The 16,340-nt window shown below is 37.6% G+C and overlaps 1 protein-coding gene across 3 annotated transcripts in view; it reads left to right on the plus strand.

Moving 5' to 3' along the window:
- NBAS (NBAS subunit of NRZ tethering complex) overlaps positions 1–16,340 on the plus strand; it is a 370,484-nt gene that overhangs the window by 55,251 nt on the left and 298,893 nt on the right. For all 3 annotated transcript variants that reach the window (XM_067544745.1, XM_067544747.1, XM_067544746.1), the window contains exons 12-18: positions 204–332; positions 4,008–4,071; positions 6,182–6,375; positions 9,177–9,440; positions 13,547–13,672; positions 14,902–15,053; positions 15,909–16,046. In XM_067544745.1, the coding sequence (XP_067400846.1) occupies positions 204–332; positions 4,008–4,071; positions 6,182–6,375; positions 9,177–9,440; positions 13,547–13,672; positions 14,902–15,053; positions 15,909–16,046 (1,067 nt within the window). The remainder of the gene's footprint in view (positions 1–203; positions 333–4,007; positions 4,072–6,181; positions 6,376–9,176; positions 9,441–13,546; positions 13,673–14,901; positions 15,054–15,908; positions 16,047–16,340) is intronic.

Genomic DNA, 16,340 nt, shown 5'->3' on the forward strand with positions numbered 1-16,340 from the left:
TCTACCTGCATTATAAAACCTTATATGATTATATCTGTTTGCTTATTTCGTTTTTAAATGTAGGTCAGTTTTACAGTATGCTAAATATTTGTAATTTAAAACACCCATACAAATAAAAAAATGTGGCCGTAAAAGTTACTCTGTGTTGCTGAACTGAATTTAGCCTATTCTTACTATGATATTTTATTAAACTGGTTGGGCAGGATGGAGTTTTCAAGATGAGCCTTTCTCCTGATGGAACTCTTCTAGCAGCTATCCACTTCTCAGGAAAACTGACCATCTGGGGAATTCCATCTCTCAAACAACAAGGAGAATGGGATCAAAGTGACCAGGTACATGGACATTTAAATATAATAAATATTTTAATCATGAGTTTAGCTTCTTTAGGGATTGAGAGATGTTCTGGATACCTGTCGTCTTAGCTACCCGTATTTCTCTCCAGTCATCTGCTTGTTTATAGGGTGCTCTGTTTTATTGATGTACTAATTTCACTGTCTTCTGCAGCCTTGAAGTGAGAAGTCTTGCAGTTGAAAAACACTGGTGGTATTGGAATGAGTTAAAAGTTGAAAGTGTTGAAAATAACATGTAGTTGACGAAGACCTAAGTGTGAAGAGAGTAAAATAAACAGTTGTTAAGTAAACTGAAACACTGTTTCAAAACACAAATCAATCCAACATGTAGCCTTTCAAGTTATAGTTCCAGGGGACTATGTGGTGTAGTAGGCTAATACATCAGTCTTTTATCCCTGCAAAATGGTACTTCTCTTCTGTACAGTGATGCTCCAGAAGGGCTTGCTTTTCAAATTATGACATCAATAAGCTATGGTCTATCTAATGGAATATATATTAGTTTTGTAAGCATGAAATTCAGTGCAGTAGAGTCAACTATAGTGTTGTCTAATCTTTGTGCCAGTACAGTGGTTCCAGTGTTTGGTCAGTTAGATTTTCCATATGAAAATCCTAAATAAACCCCTGATTCCTTCAACTGTAGAGCTTGATAGTGTTGTCAGTTAATGATGAAAAGGCATCTGCTTACAGTTTGAAAAGTGGTAGATCTGGAATCATGAACACTAAGAACTCTGGCTTTTCCTGTCTGGTTTTGGAAACATTTCTTCAGTATTTGGCACTGACATAAGCTTTGTGTCTCTTACAACATATGATGCATACTGTTCAGTCAATATCTTTAAAAATCGTTCATTATCCATTTTATAGGATAGAGGGCATTCTCTGTCAATCCAGTACCTGCTTTAGAAAACCAGAGTTCATATCTGAATCTGCTCTAACTCTGATGCATGCCTTGGTGGTGGACTTCTTTTTGGTTAATGGAATGTAGCTGATGCACTGATCTGATTTCATACTGTGCTTCTAGGAGGGAACATTTAATGTTTTAGGCCAGTTTGAAAAAGTAATTTGATATTTTAGCCATTATGAAAGGGACTGCTTGCATGGAACAGGTTGTAGGACTGAGGACAGATTTTGTAACCAATCAAACAGGAGGTTAAGTGTCCAAACACATGAGTTACAAAACATCAAGGGTGATTCTTCTATCCACATTTGTATCCACAGACTTCGTTTATATATGTAGTGCATAAATGTCTTTCTCATTTGTTTTAGGGTTGTTTAATTCACAGACTTACTGTTCTGTCTTAGTCTACAAAGTCCATATGTTAATGAATGAATTCCCAATCTATACTGTTATGTAATATCTTCAGTTACTAGTTGTTCACTGCGATTAACTGTTACCCAATCTCTTTCTGCCCAGATATTGACTTCTTTAAGGATCATGATATAAAATATTTTTCCAATTTATGGTCTTTTTTAGGAGAAGATTTAAATCCTCAGTTTCTCTTTGTCTATATGTAATACACTCAGCTGTTCCCAGAGTCTGTTGAACTCTTGGGAAGCCCATCACACCACAAGCAGACATTATAAGCTCCAACATATAGATATGTTGATATAGATATGTAGATACAAATTTTCATTGATTTTAACTGTTTTCCTGATTGCTTCCATGTTTGGGCATTATGAGGTGTGTTTGTAGTTAAGTCTTCCATAAAGATAAGTGACCAGAGAGCTTACTGGGGACTCATTTCATAAGGCTTACTAGTATGTGAAAGGGATTGAGATTAATAAAATACTAAAAGATGACACTACACTCCAAATATAGCTTATTGCCATAGTGAGCCAAAAGTTTGAATGCCCACTATCATCCTGTTGTATGTGAAATATGTTGGTTCCTGCCTAGGTAATGGATGTTAATGACTGCTGTGACCAGATCCAGTCTTTGTTTATGTTGTTGACATTAAACAGTCTTACCTGCTAAGGACATATGGGCTCCCAGATGTAGTTCTAATTTACATAGAGAACAGCACTTAAAAGAATCTGTTCAAATTTCGGGAAGAGAGGTGATGTGATGTTTGTATTCCTTACACTTACAAGGTGTACATTTGCACTGAGGGTTTTGCCCCAGGATGTTTACTAGGGATTATGCATTTGCCTGTGAAGCCTTTTTCATTATTTTATGCATCTTCCAGTAGAAGGTGATTATAAAAATGTACTGATGAGCCTGACTTGCCTAGTGCAGAGCCTGTTTTAAAACAGAGCCCTCATCTACACTTACTGGGCGATTCGACTGGCAGTCGATGGGAGTTACACAAGCTACTCTGCGTAGTTTGCATAACTCCTGTTGACAGCTGTGCTTCCCTTCTGCGCAACGCCTTCACTGCACTGCCAAACGGGAATCGCGTTCCCATCAACACAGCACTATGCCACTTGTGGGGGTGGTTTAACTGCATCAACTTCTGGATCGACTGAGCGGGTCTTCAATGACTGCTCAGTCGATCCAGATAGGTTGATATGACAGCAGCGACTTTGCCTCTGTCTGTGTAGGCATACCCTAATTGTGTGTGTCTGTTGGTGTTGAATTTTAATGGATATTTATATGACAAACCATTTTAGTAATATGTGGCTTCTACCTATTTTGCACAGAAACATTTTGGTTTCATAAAATGTGGGGTGAGAACTGACATGCCAAAAAAAGTGGTCTTAGTGTGCTTTTATGCTACTTTAAAAAAACAAAGAAATCCCAAACTTTCCATTGCACTGAAAATGGATTCAGCCTGGTGTTTCAATGGTCAAGAAGTGTTCTTTGGTATTGTAAATTGCTTTGGGCATGGCCATTGTATCCTGTATCTTCATAATGTCTTGTATCCTGACAATACTGAATAAATAATAAAAGCTGTTTTTCTTTCACCTACTGTGTGGCTTGTGATACTGCACTCTGTGTGAGATTCAGCATCACTCTCCTACAGTATATCTTTGCATGCTTTTTCCAAGAGGAGAAAAAATCTATTCCAGTGCCCAAAGGAGAGAGCTGAAAGTGCAGAGGTCATTAATGCTGCTGTTTCCTCTGTTACACTAGTACTGCAAGGGAAATGTTACAAAGATAACCTGACTAAAATTGTGATCTTGTGTTCTCCTAAGACGCAGGGGAATTCAGAGTGAAACTTGCTTTGTATGATTTATAACAAGTAATTGTTCTCTTGAAACACTTGAGATTAAACAGATCACTTGTAGTTTGGGAAAGTGGGCAGTTTAATTGGGTATCCTATATTTGAGAAATTCATGGGCAACCATTGCCTTAGAATGCTGCCTAGATCAGTGAGTCATTGGGTTATCTGGTTTCTCATGTGGGACATAGTTCTAGGCAAGATACTGTACTAGATGGACCAGAGGTCTGATCCATTGTGTGGTTCCTGTTTTTCTAAATTAAACATTTAAAGAAAGGGTCCAACTTGTACATCTGACCTAGTGGAGGAAGTTTGAATTTCATTCCAATGAGGATTGGATTTACATGGGTGTAGTCTTGGTGATAACAGAACTGATTAAGAATGGAAAATTGAAGGTGTTACTTAACTACTTTTCACAAAAGAGGCAAAATGTTTGGTTTTTAAAGATGATTTCTTACTAACATATTTAATGTAACATTCCTACTTCAATTTATTTTAGCCAGGTTATGATGAGATCAATCCAGAGTGGAGACTTTCCATTGAAAAAAGGAAGAAAATAAAAGGTGGGTGGCATAGACAGTTTATTATTTTAAATATTGATGTACTGAAAAAAATTACATTTATTAAAGAACATAAAGGGTTTAATTAAAATCTTGCCTAGGATAGTTGCCAAAAATTGTGCATCTCTCTAGAATTTGCAGTTCACCCCAGATTAATGAGTGTCACAATGCCATAGTTTTAAAATCCTCTGTTAGACGTACTTTGCAGCTGAAATATCCTTTTCTTTATGGGTACAGGTAATACATGGCTTTTTCATTTGTGATGAATCAGAAGGTTGTGGATCTTGGCTTCTTGGAGGCTTAATGCTCAGCAAAAATATTGGCCTGTCTTCAAAATACACGAAACAATAAATAGTATGTGGCAGAAATTTGCAGAGCCCACCAGAAGGCCTTTTGGAGTATGTCTATACAGCATTTTGGAGCCCATTAAGATGAGCCTTCCCTATTGGGTCCACAGAGCTTGGGCTCGGAAGCCTAGGGAGGTGGGTGGGCTTCCAAGCCCAAGCTCCAGCCCAACTTCAAAGTGCTGTCTACACAGCTATTTTTAGAGCGCTGGTGTGAGCCCTGCTTACTTTGGCAGGCTCCAAAATGCTGTGTAGACATACCCTTGTAGTCCACAATGCCAAATATATTTTTCAGATTTAATTCAGTCCTTCCCTTCCACATAAGCATGGTGAATTTTAAAAGGCTAGGAACAAATTAGAACACTACAGGAGGTTGGTCTGCCTGCTTGTCTTCAGTTAATATTTTAGCTAAGAGTGTGTTTTAATGTGTTTCTGTTTATAAATGCAGTCTTAATGCCATGCTGTACGTGAATATATGAACAACGTCTATGTATCCAGTAGTTTGTTTTTACTGCAAAGGTTCTAATAGCTTCATCGTTCCCCTGATACTTCTTGTTAGTTTATTTGTATTGCTCTGGTACCTCCTGAGTCTCAATCATAGATCAGAGCCACATTTTACTGAGGACCTGTGGTCCTCTAAGTGACCTTGCATATACAATCAGTGTGAAGATTTGTCTAGGAGAGAAATGGAAAAGTCCAGTTACAAAAGAGTACAGTTATTTTTGCCCAATTACGTGACTCAATTTAAAACAAACAAAATCCTTCTTGACGCCATGCCTGCCTGAGATAAGTGAGTGAAAAATCTTCCAAGGTGTGTCAGTATAGGGCCTTCTACCTACCTAAGTCACTCATTAACTTGATCAGAATAATGTACAGTAGAAATAACAGTGTTTACCTTGTTTTGAGGCATTCTTTTGGTTTTACAGAGATGGGGTTGGCTAATGCAGTTCATAGCTATAATTTAAAATCACTGCCTGCTAGTGAGAGACCAGCGTTCTGAACCAGAGAAGAGACCAAGGAAAATTTGTGGATAAATTATGACTGTAGTTTAAAAGCTGCTGTTCAGACACTTTTAAAATTTCTGATATATACCCTGGTGTTATCCATATAACAAAATTCAAACAATGATCATTCAAAGTGATAAGAATGGACTGGATTGAAATGAGAGTGCTGTAGTAATTAGAAAATAAGTTGATGTCTGTCTTCCTTTAAGGTTGACATCTAACTGCATAAACAAATAGTTTCCCACAATATATAGAATTCTATATTATAACTATTTTTAAAATGTCATCTTCATAACTATATTTTCTCCCTGGAGGGTCCTCTAGGAGCTCTGTTTTCAGTTGTGATATGTCCTCCAACTGGATGCAATTTCTTCTTGATCCCATCAGTAAACCTCTATGCATTGCCAAAGAAATTCACTCACAGCTAACCTGAGGAATGATGGATCAAATCTTTATCAAATGCTTAAAACCTATCATACTCAGTGAAAGTAAATCATCTTGTTGTAGATTAGGTTTTTGAAGCAATATTTTAAAAAGTAATGCAGTTAGGACAAAATCATAATGGTTCAGTTTTACTTTTCTTAATGCAGAGTTGACTGTAATTAAAAATACCATTGCTGTAAAATAGAAACTTAGTGAAGTGCAGCTGTGTGTGATGCTAATGAATATGTTTGTTAAATGGGCCACCATACGCAATCTTTTAATAATTGAAGTCCCTTCAGGTCTTGTTTTGCTGTTAGAAATGCTTTTTGTTGTATCCTTTAGATAAAGAATCATATTACCCACTAATGGATGTAAATTGGTGGGCAGAAAATGCTGTGATCTTGGCTCGCTGCTCTGGTGCTTTGACTGTGTCATCTGTGAAAACATTAAAAAACTTACTGGGGAAATCATGTGAATGGTATGAAAGTTCCCCTCAGGTCACTTCTACTCATGATGGAGGATTTCTAAGCCTGGAGGTAAACATATATTAACAATACTAAGAAAAACCCTAGTGGAGTAAAATAATGCCTCACTTTTTTTTTTTATTTTGCTAATTGCAAAACCCAAAATGTTTATACAAAGGACAGCCATCTCTCCCAATCTAATAGCAGATGCTGTAATGAAATCTTGTCTTGTTATATTTTTATTGCTTTTACAAATTGTTTTATCATATGTACTCTGAAGGATTATCATAAATGATGAAAACTAACTACAGTTGTCAAATGAACAAAATAAATTGAAATTGTTGCTCTTTTAGTTGCCTTCTTTCTGGCTAATGTTCATGAATTCACCAACTTGCAATGTTTTTTCTAGTCATAGGTGTAAATAAACAAGGCCCCACTTCATTGAGATGTTTGCTTAGTTTGAGTATAGATTCCTTGATCTATTTCGTATTGTGCTACATGGAAAACAGTGGGTTTTCTTCAAATTATTTTAATCAGAAGGAAGAATAATCTTGTCCATATGAGTGTGATTTTTTTCAATCTGTGATGTATACAGTAACTAAGAAAATTTGTATCTACAAGTTTGTAGAGCAAGAGTGTGTGGTGTGTGTGTGTGAATATATATATTATGTGAAAAATCCTGCAAACCTCACCCATCTTTCCTCAAGTAAAACTCTCATTGGCCTAGAAGTCTCATTGATAGTGGGTATGTTTTGAGTGAAGTGGGGAATGCACTATTTTTCCCTATCCCTTTTTCAGAGGAGAAGAAATGCTATTAAAAACAAACTATGTAAAATGTGTTTTTGTAACGTTTTTTCATTAATTTAAATTGTGCCAATAAAAAAAAGTCTGCTGCCCTTAGTAATAATGTATACCTGCAATTTTATTTCAAACCAAAGAACTAAATCTTTCCTTTCTTATAAAACTGGTTTGCCATGTTGGTCTTACAAAACAGATTACAAACAAAGCAAACAAGCCCCAAACACCTCTGTATTAAATTTTGTTGCTAACACACTACTCAGAACAGCATGCTCACAATATAAACAGTTTTCTCAAATGTCTGTGAAAAGATGCATTACAATAGTGCTCATTAGTAGCAACAGAGACAAACACTTACAGGATCTGCATAAAATATTCTTAAAACTACAGTACCCACCTGGAGAGGTGAAGAAACAAATTGACAGAGCCAAATCGGTACCCAGAAGTCACCTACTACAGGACAGACCCAACAAAGAAAACAACAGAACACCACTGGCCATCATCTACAGCCCCCAGCTAAAATCTCTCCAACACATCATTAAGGATCTACAACCTATCCTAGCAGATGATCCCTCACTCGGTCAAGCCGTGGGAGGCAGACCTATCCTTGCTTACAGACAGCCCCCCAACCTGAAGCAAATACTCACCAGCAACCGTACACCATACAACAAGAACACTAACCCAGGAACTTATCCCTGCAACAAACGCCGTTGCCAACTCTGCCCGCACATCAACTCTAGTGACGCCATCACAGGTCCTAACCACATCAGCCACACCATAAGGAGCTCATTCTCCTTCACATCTAATAATGTAATATATGCTATCATGTGCCAGCAATGCCCCTCTGCCATGTACATTGGCCAAACCGGACTGTCACTACACAAAAGAATAAATGGACACAAATCAGACATAAAAAATGGTAACATCCATAAACCAGTCAGAGAGCACTTCAATCTCCCAGGACACTCTGTAGCTGACTTGAAAGTTGCCATACTTCTACAAAAAAAATCTTCAAAAACAGACTTCAGTGAGAAACTGCAGAGCTGGAACTCATATGCAAACTTGACACAATCAAACGGGGTCTGAATAGGGACTTGGAATGGTTATATCATTACAAGAAGTAATTGTCACTGTTCACACATTCTCACCTTCTAATCAGTGGTTGTGAATAGGCCTCATCTACTCTAACTGAATGGACTTTGCTAACACCTACCCTCCCATTGTTGTTCTGTACCCTTGGATGTGTATATATATATATATATACACCCCCATCTGATTTCTTTTTCTTGCATCTGAGGAAGTGGGTTACAGCCCACGGAATCTTAGGCCTGCAGAAATTAAATTTGTTAGTCTTTAAAGTGCTACAGGACTCTCGTTCTCTTTGCTATGTTGCTCCTAACTGGCTGTTGCTGTTATGAGGAGTTCGACAATTCACAGCAGGGAAAGTTTTCCAAGGGGACACATTGCTCATAAGCAGCAGTTGCTCTTACAAGGTGTTGTGAAAACAAACATCTAATGCATTATGGAAATGAAATTAACTGAAAGACCTGAAAAGTTTCCTATCACTGGCTTCTTACTCTTTCCTTAGGATGTTAACTTTGATCTAATCAGAGAGAAGCTTAGTACGTGGATATAGAATTTGAAATAATTGATTAGATTTGTGACTTTGAAGTTTGTGTACTGTTTAACTCATGTGTTACCTATCCTAACTTTCCTGTTATGAGAACTGATATGGATTTCCCCATAGTTTCCCACGCCCTATGGCTTCCTGCCTCTGTTAGAGGACACACAGTCTAACTGGCAGCCCACTGAAATTTATGGAAGTCTTTCTGTTAACTTCAGTGGGTTTTGGATCAGGTGTGTAGTCTAGGATGGAGAACCAAGAAGCATCCTTGAAATACAAATTACAGGTCACAAAGCTAATGTTTAAATGTGTAGTAGTGGGAAGAGGAGGCAAGGGTTCCTTGACTGTGAAATTGATGTGAATTATGGGTGCTCAGCATCTTCCAGAATCAAATAATTTGGGAGTGAAGTAACAACATATTGCATGGTTTAAGAGTTGCTTTTCTCTGTAGTGCGAGATAAAACTGGCTCCAAAGAGATTACGTTTGGAGAGCAGGCCTGGTGAAGATGAAGGAGGAGAAGGAGAAGATGGCTCTGACTCAGATGACGAAACTTCTGCCAAGGCCAGATACTTCAGTTACCTAAAGCAAGGCCTGTATTTTGTGACAGAAATGGAGCGATTTGCTCCTCCACGGAAACGTCCACGTACTATTATGAAGAATTACCGTCTTGTGAGTTTGAGATCTACAACCCCAGAGGAGCTTTATCAGAGAAAGGTGAGATTGAGACCCATACAACATGAGACTAGAACAATGATAAAGATTAATAAATGAATTGTTTTTCATTGTTTTAGGAAGACCTGTTTTAATTTTTTTCTGTTGTATTTAGCTATGTTTTTCTAAGTTAAGGTGGGTGCATGGTGTGTGTGCGTGTGTGTGTGTGTGTGTGTGTGTGTGTGTGTGTGTGTGTGTGTGTGTGCGTGTGTGTGTGTGTGTGTGTGTGTGTGTGTGTGTGTGTGAGAGAGAGTGAGAGTGAGATCAACAACCACCAGCTTGAAGGCACATGATTAAAATAGAGAATCTGCATTACCATAATTCAAATGAGAAGTTATTGAAGGATCATTAAGCAGAAAGTATTAGATTCATTAGACCTTGGATGGTTGGGTAAGCACGATCTTTTTAAACATTTAAAATTAGCCTAGACAAAGCCCTGGTACATATATTGAATGAAACAATCCTGCACTGGCTAGAGGATGGACTTGATATGCTATTTTATTTCTTTATGATCCTATGTTAATGCCAACGTACATAGATGGCATCACCACTACAGGGCTAGCTGCACCTCCATTTCCTCTCTGGTTTGAATGCACCCCCACCCTCCAATTCCCCCACGTTTATCAAGATTTTCATAATATCTACCCTAAATCTGCCTTGCTATAGATTGTCTGTTACTTCTTGTCTTACCTTGACTGGATACAGAGAACAATTGATCTCTATCCTCTTTATAATAGCCCTTAACAAATTTGAAGATTACCAGGTCCCCCTTTGTCTTCTTTTCTCAAGACTAAACATTCCCAGGTTTTTTTTAAACTTTTCCTCACAGTTCAGGTTTTTAAACCTTTTATCTCTTTTGTTGCTCTCTTCCCATCTCTCAGTTTATGTGAGGTGCCCAGAGTTGGACACAGTACTCTAGCTGAATCCTTGTCAGTGCTGAGTAGAGCAGGACAATTACCTCCAAAGTCTTACATACCACACTCCTGTTAATACAATCTAAAATGATAGTAACCTTTTATGCAACTGCATCACATTGTTGGCTTGTATTCAATTTATGATCCACTCTAACCCCTAGATCCTTTTCAGCAGTGCTACTACCTTGCTAGTTATTCCCCATTTTGTAGTTGTGCTTTTGATTTTTCCTTCCTAAGTTAGTACTTTGCCCTTAATCTTAATTGAATTTCATCTTGTTGATTTCAGACCAGTTCTCCAATTTGTCCAGATCCTTTTGAATTCTAATTCTGTCCTTCAAAGTTCTTGCAACCCCTCCCAACGTGGTGCTTGTAACCCCTTCTAACATCTGCAGATTTTATAAGCATGCTCTCCACTCCATTATACAAGTCATTAAAGAAAATATTGAACAGCACGAACCCAGGACCGATGCCCGTGTGACCCTACTAGATACACCCTTCCAGTTTAGCAGCGAGCCATTGGAAACAGTTCGTCTTCCAGCCAGTTGTGTAGCCACCTTATAAGTTCATGTAGATCACCATAGTTTTCCTATTTTGCTTATGAGAATGTCATATAGGACTATATCAAAAGCCATACTAAAATCAAGATGTATAATGTCTACCCCCCCCCTCCCCGGGGTCCACTGGGCCAGTAACCCTGTCAAAGAATGAAATTATTTGTTTTTGAGAAATCCATGCTGGCTATTCCTTCTAACCCTATTGTCTTCTAGGTGCTTACAAATCAATTATTTAATAATTTGTTCCAATATCTTCTCAGGTATCAAAGTCAGGCTGACCAGTTTATAATTCCCTGGATTCTCTTTGCTCTCCTTTTTAAAGATAGTTACTATGTTTTCTCTTCTCCAGTTCTCTGGGACCTCACCTATCCTAAGTGACTAATGGGACTGAGATTGTGTCAGCTAGCTCCTTAAGTACCCTAGAATGAATTTCATCAGGCTCTGCCAAGTTGAATACATCTAATTTATCTAAATGTTCTTTAATCTGTTGTTCTCCTATTTTGGCTTGTGTGTCTTCTCCTTTGTTGTTAATATTAATTGTGTTGAGTATCTCATCACTGTTGCAGCACAATTCCTGCACATGACCACCCCTCGCCCCCCCCACCCATTCGGTGCTAACAGTCAACCTACGACCTGACCTTATTAGGGTATGCCTATGTAATCGGCTGTGCCTTCGGCTCCAACCTCATATATGGGAAATGATACTGACCATGGGAAACGAAACTTACCAGGAAACTAAACTTATTGCAAGTGTCCCCCGGCCAATCCGGTGCTGGCACGAAGCCCATAGCCCATCCCTTGACCAATCAGTTAACCCTTCATGTCCTATTTAGTCCATAAAAAGGGGTCTTTCCCAAGCCCCCGCTGAGAGCCTCATTGATACCAACCAGCCTGATCAACTGGTCCCGACTCTCCCGCTCCCGTGTCTCCCCCCCTCCCCCCCGAGCGCGAATCGTCTTTTTGCCAGTCGAATTCGAGTCATGCTGTGGGTTCTAGTCTGTATGGTGAGGAGTTAACTATCAGTCTGTATTCTACAGCTACGTTGTCTGTTTAACATTCCTTCGTATCAGTCTGTGTCTTGCAGTTAACTGCCCTCTGTGCCTTGCAGTTAACCGTCTGTGTAACACCCTTCTGTGTCCTGCAATTAACTAACTGTTGGTGTAGTATAGTGGTGAGTATCCCTGCCTGCCAGGTGGGAGACTGGGGTTTGATTCCCCGACAGGGAACCACTGTCTGTTTAAAATTAGTTTAGGTTTTTATGGTTAGTTGTCTGTTTAATACTTTCTTATATCAATTTATGTTTTATAGTTAATTGTTTTTCATATTCTATTATATTAGTCTATACCTTATAGTTAATTGTTTATTTAGATGAGTGTAACTAGTTAAAAATCTATACTATTCCTATTTTCATAATAAAATTCATTTATTCCCTAACTGACTCATTATTGACTCTGGGGGATCACTAACCTGTCGGAACAATCACCATTAGCCTTTTTAGTAAAGACTGAAGCAAAATAGGCCTTAAACACCTCAGCCTTCTTGATGTCACCAGTTTTTAGGTCTCCTTTCCCACTAAGTAAAGGACCTGCACTTTCCTTTGTCTTTCTATTGCTCCTAATGTATTTAAGGAACCTCTTCTTATTGGCTTTTATGTCCCTTATTAAGTATAACTCATTTTGTGCCTTAGCCTTTCTGATATTATCCCTGTGTGCTTGTGCTATTCTTGTGTACTACTCCTTAGCAATTTGTTCCATGTTTCCTCTTTTTATAGGATTCCTTTTTGATTTTCAGGTCATTAAAAGCTCCTCATGGAGCCATTATGGCCTCTTCCTATATTTCCTTCTCATTGAGGTAGCTTGCAATTGTGCCTTTAACATTGTCTCCTGGAGAAACTGCCAGCTCTCCTGAACTCTTTTTTTCCCTTCGTTTTTCTTCCCGTAGGACCTTACCTATCAGTTATTTTAACTCTGTTAAAATCTGCTTTTTTGAAGTCCGTTGTCCTTATTCTGCTGCTCTGACTTCTTTCTTTTTTTAAAATCATGAAATTTATCATTTTATGGTCACTATCACTCAAATTGCCTTCCACCCTCAGGTTCACGCACAGTTCTACCAATCTTAGAATAGGTTCTTGGCTGCAGTATTTTGTTGTTTAAACCTCAGGGTGTGTGTGTGTGTGTGTGTGTGTGTGTTTTTAAAAGGACCAAAACATGTACAGAAAAAGGGTTTTAAAATGACAAGTTGATATACCTCTATTATCTAAAGGCTTACTTGACCGTAACCTAGTCTGGTCTAACTTCTTCAGACTTCCTCCAAACCCCCCTCCTCTCCCGTGCGTGCAAATGTGTCAGAAAAGCTTCCTGGAACAACTGCTCCTTCTCTTGAGAGAGTGTTGCTTTTTAAACCTGCCATAGTTCTTTAGCTCTCCAATGTGCATGTGCCTTTTCCTGGCCTGGGATTGTCTCTCAGGAACCCTCAGTGTTTGTGGAGAATTTGCTATCTTGCACCATTCTTTTTCTTTCCTGCTTGTTTTTCTTTTTGGACCCCTATTTAATTAGATTACTATATTCACACAGTATTCATAAATAACTACAGAGCAACTCCATTCCATCAAAGATATTTATTTCCATGTACTTTTCTTTAGATTGATAATGAAGAATATGGTGAAGCATTATCTTTGGCTCAAGCATATGGTCTAGATTCTGATCTTGTGTATCAAAGACAATGGAGGAAATCAACTGTTAACATTGCTTCTATTCAAGACTACCTGGTATGTATTTAAGTTGAAAAAAATTTCTTAATATCCTCAGAAACTGAAATCCTGTTCTAATTTATGTAACAAAAGTTGGTACCAATTTGAAGAGATGTTCTTCATGAATTTCACCTAATGCAGAGCAGACTGACTTTATTAAATTTGCTAGAGGCCTGATCCAAAGCCCATTGAAGTAAATGGAAAAATTCCCATTTTGTTCATTGGGCTTGGGAAGAAAATAATGCACCAAGCTGGTATCCTCAAGTTGCTTTTGTCATTTAGTTGACGTTCTAGCATATTGTGGTATTGTTGGCTTATGAATCTGAGATAATTTATAGGTGAAGTTCTGATGCGAAATTAGCACTACCTCTAAGCCAAACGCTAATTGAAAAAGTGCCTATGGTGATATTGTCCTGGCAGTGGTTCTCTATATGTTATCCAGAACATGCACTAAAACACCTCACAGTGTAGTCTTTCATCTTTGGATCACATAAGCAGCACTTGCTGATATCTGAAGGAGATGATGCTGAAAATGGTTTTTGAAAGTGGCTGTACATTACGCTGAGTCTTAAGTAATTGTATGCTATCATCTGAATTTTCAGTAGTACAGAGCTGCAGTACTGACTAGGGAGAAGAGTTAGAGTCCTGACATCCAGGAGAACTAGTTTCTATTCCTAATTTTGTGTCTGAGTTGCTGAGTGATGTTTTTCAAGTTACTTGACATTTGTGCCTCAGTTTTCTCCTCTATAAACTGGGAAAAAATCTTCTTTTGTGCAGTGTTCTGTGATCCTTAAATGGAAGGAGAACAGTATTACTGTATTATGTGTTGCTTTTAAGGTATTGTCTATCTTGTTACCAAAAGCAATTGTTATAGATTCAGGAACTCTGAAATTTAAACAAATAGCTTCTGTCCACTAGTCAGCAAAGATTTATTAGAGTGCTGTGGTGAGGTCTCAGTCTACTAATTCATTAATGCTAACCAATACACTTCAGTTCATTTACTGATAGGTTAGGAAATACTATAAATAAAACTCGGCTGAAATTTTGAAAATAAAATATTTTTGTGATGCATTTTCCTTGCTCTTCTTACTGGTTGATTCTCTTGTTTAATTCATGTTATGTCTCCTAGACATCACAGAAAGTTAACAAGGTTCTAAATGGAAGATGCTGACCTCAGTGCTTTAGTGGGCTATAATGCATTGCACTATGCTTACTTCTCTCTTTCTCTCTCTTTCTCATTTGTGTAGAGTAAAATTAAAAAGCGGTCCTGGGTTCTTCATGAATGCTTGGAAAGAGTTCCTGAGAACGTGGATGCTGCCAAAGTGTTGCTACAGTATGGTTTGAAAGGCACAGACTTGGAGGCTCTCATAGCAATTGGAAAAGGAGAAGATGGTGGCAGGTTTGTTGGAATAATTTTTGTGTATCCTGTTTCAGTGCTATGGAACTGTGCAGTGAATTTTCAATTTAACTACAAACTGAAACCTTCAGAAATTTTGCAGGACACATGGTTTTCAAAATATGTTCTCATAGGAATAGCTGTAACCACTAGTAAAAGTTGCCATTAAGTTCTCTCATGAACAACAGTAAAGAAAGTTGTGACTTCAGAAGTTGAGTGTGAGAGAGAGAGGAAATGAATATATAGAGAATAAAATGGAAGTCAGCACAAAATCTTTCCAAAATTTGGTTTATACTTGGAACAGATTCCTTTGTCAATGTCCTTATATTAATTTGAACCACAGTGTTGATTTAGCCTTTTTATAGGTTCTTTTGCCTTAATTCTTCAGCTGTGTAGGTAAAATTAAAAAATAATTGGATCGGGAAGACAAAACATGGTCTGCTTCTGTCTTCTCTATAGAATGAAGAAACAAATTCAGGTCATTCTGTAACTCTTAACTCAATACAATGGTGATATATAATTGCTTCTTGTGTGTATATGTAATAACAGCCATTTACAGCAGTATATGCTATGGAAATAGTATCAGAACTCTGTTGCTTATACAATTTGTAAACTTCTAACAGATGAAAACCTTGTGAGGAAAATGTGAAGAATTCCTTCCCTCAGATACTGAGAATGCATCATTCAATCTCACAATAGCAAAACTGTTTTTCAGATAATTAATTCGTTGTCACCAGTTTCAGTAAAAATCAATTCACATACAAAAGATACAGATGGAAAGCTGTGTAAAATCTGTTGACTAAATAACCAGCTCTTCATATCTTTTTATCAACATTGATTTTTATTTCTTTCTGCCAGATTCATCTTACCAGGAGAGGTGGACATTGATGAAGTCCCCTATGAAGATTTTTTGTCACCTGATGAAGAAGAAGAAAATAGAAAAGAAAGGGAGGCTAGAAAGCATCAAGAACTGCTTCTATCAGTGAACTTCTCAAAGTAAATTATATGTCAGGCCAGTTTTGCTTAAGTTTTTAGTTTTCTATATACACAATCCCAAGAGCATAATTATCTTAATACATTTTACTTCTTATTTGGACAAGGGTTTAAATTTTTAATCAGGATTGTATTATGAAAGTTTCCAGTTTATTGAATTTCTTGTTGTGCTTCCAATATATAGATATGGTGAAACATTTCTTGTCTTGTTGCCTTCAAATTAATCTTTTTTTTTTTTTTTTTTTTTTTTAAATAGACATTTGCTTTTGAAAATTTAGCTACTATGGTAATGTGCAG

This window comes from Emydura macquarii, unplaced genomic scaffold (assembly GCF_026122565.2).
Source record: "Emydura macquarii macquarii isolate MOO-44397 ecotype Brisbane River unplaced genomic scaffold, CSIRO-AGI_Emac_v2 contig_1027, whole genome shotgun sequence".
NCBI lineage: Eukaryota > Metazoa > Chordata > Testudines > Chelidae > Emydura > Emydura macquarii.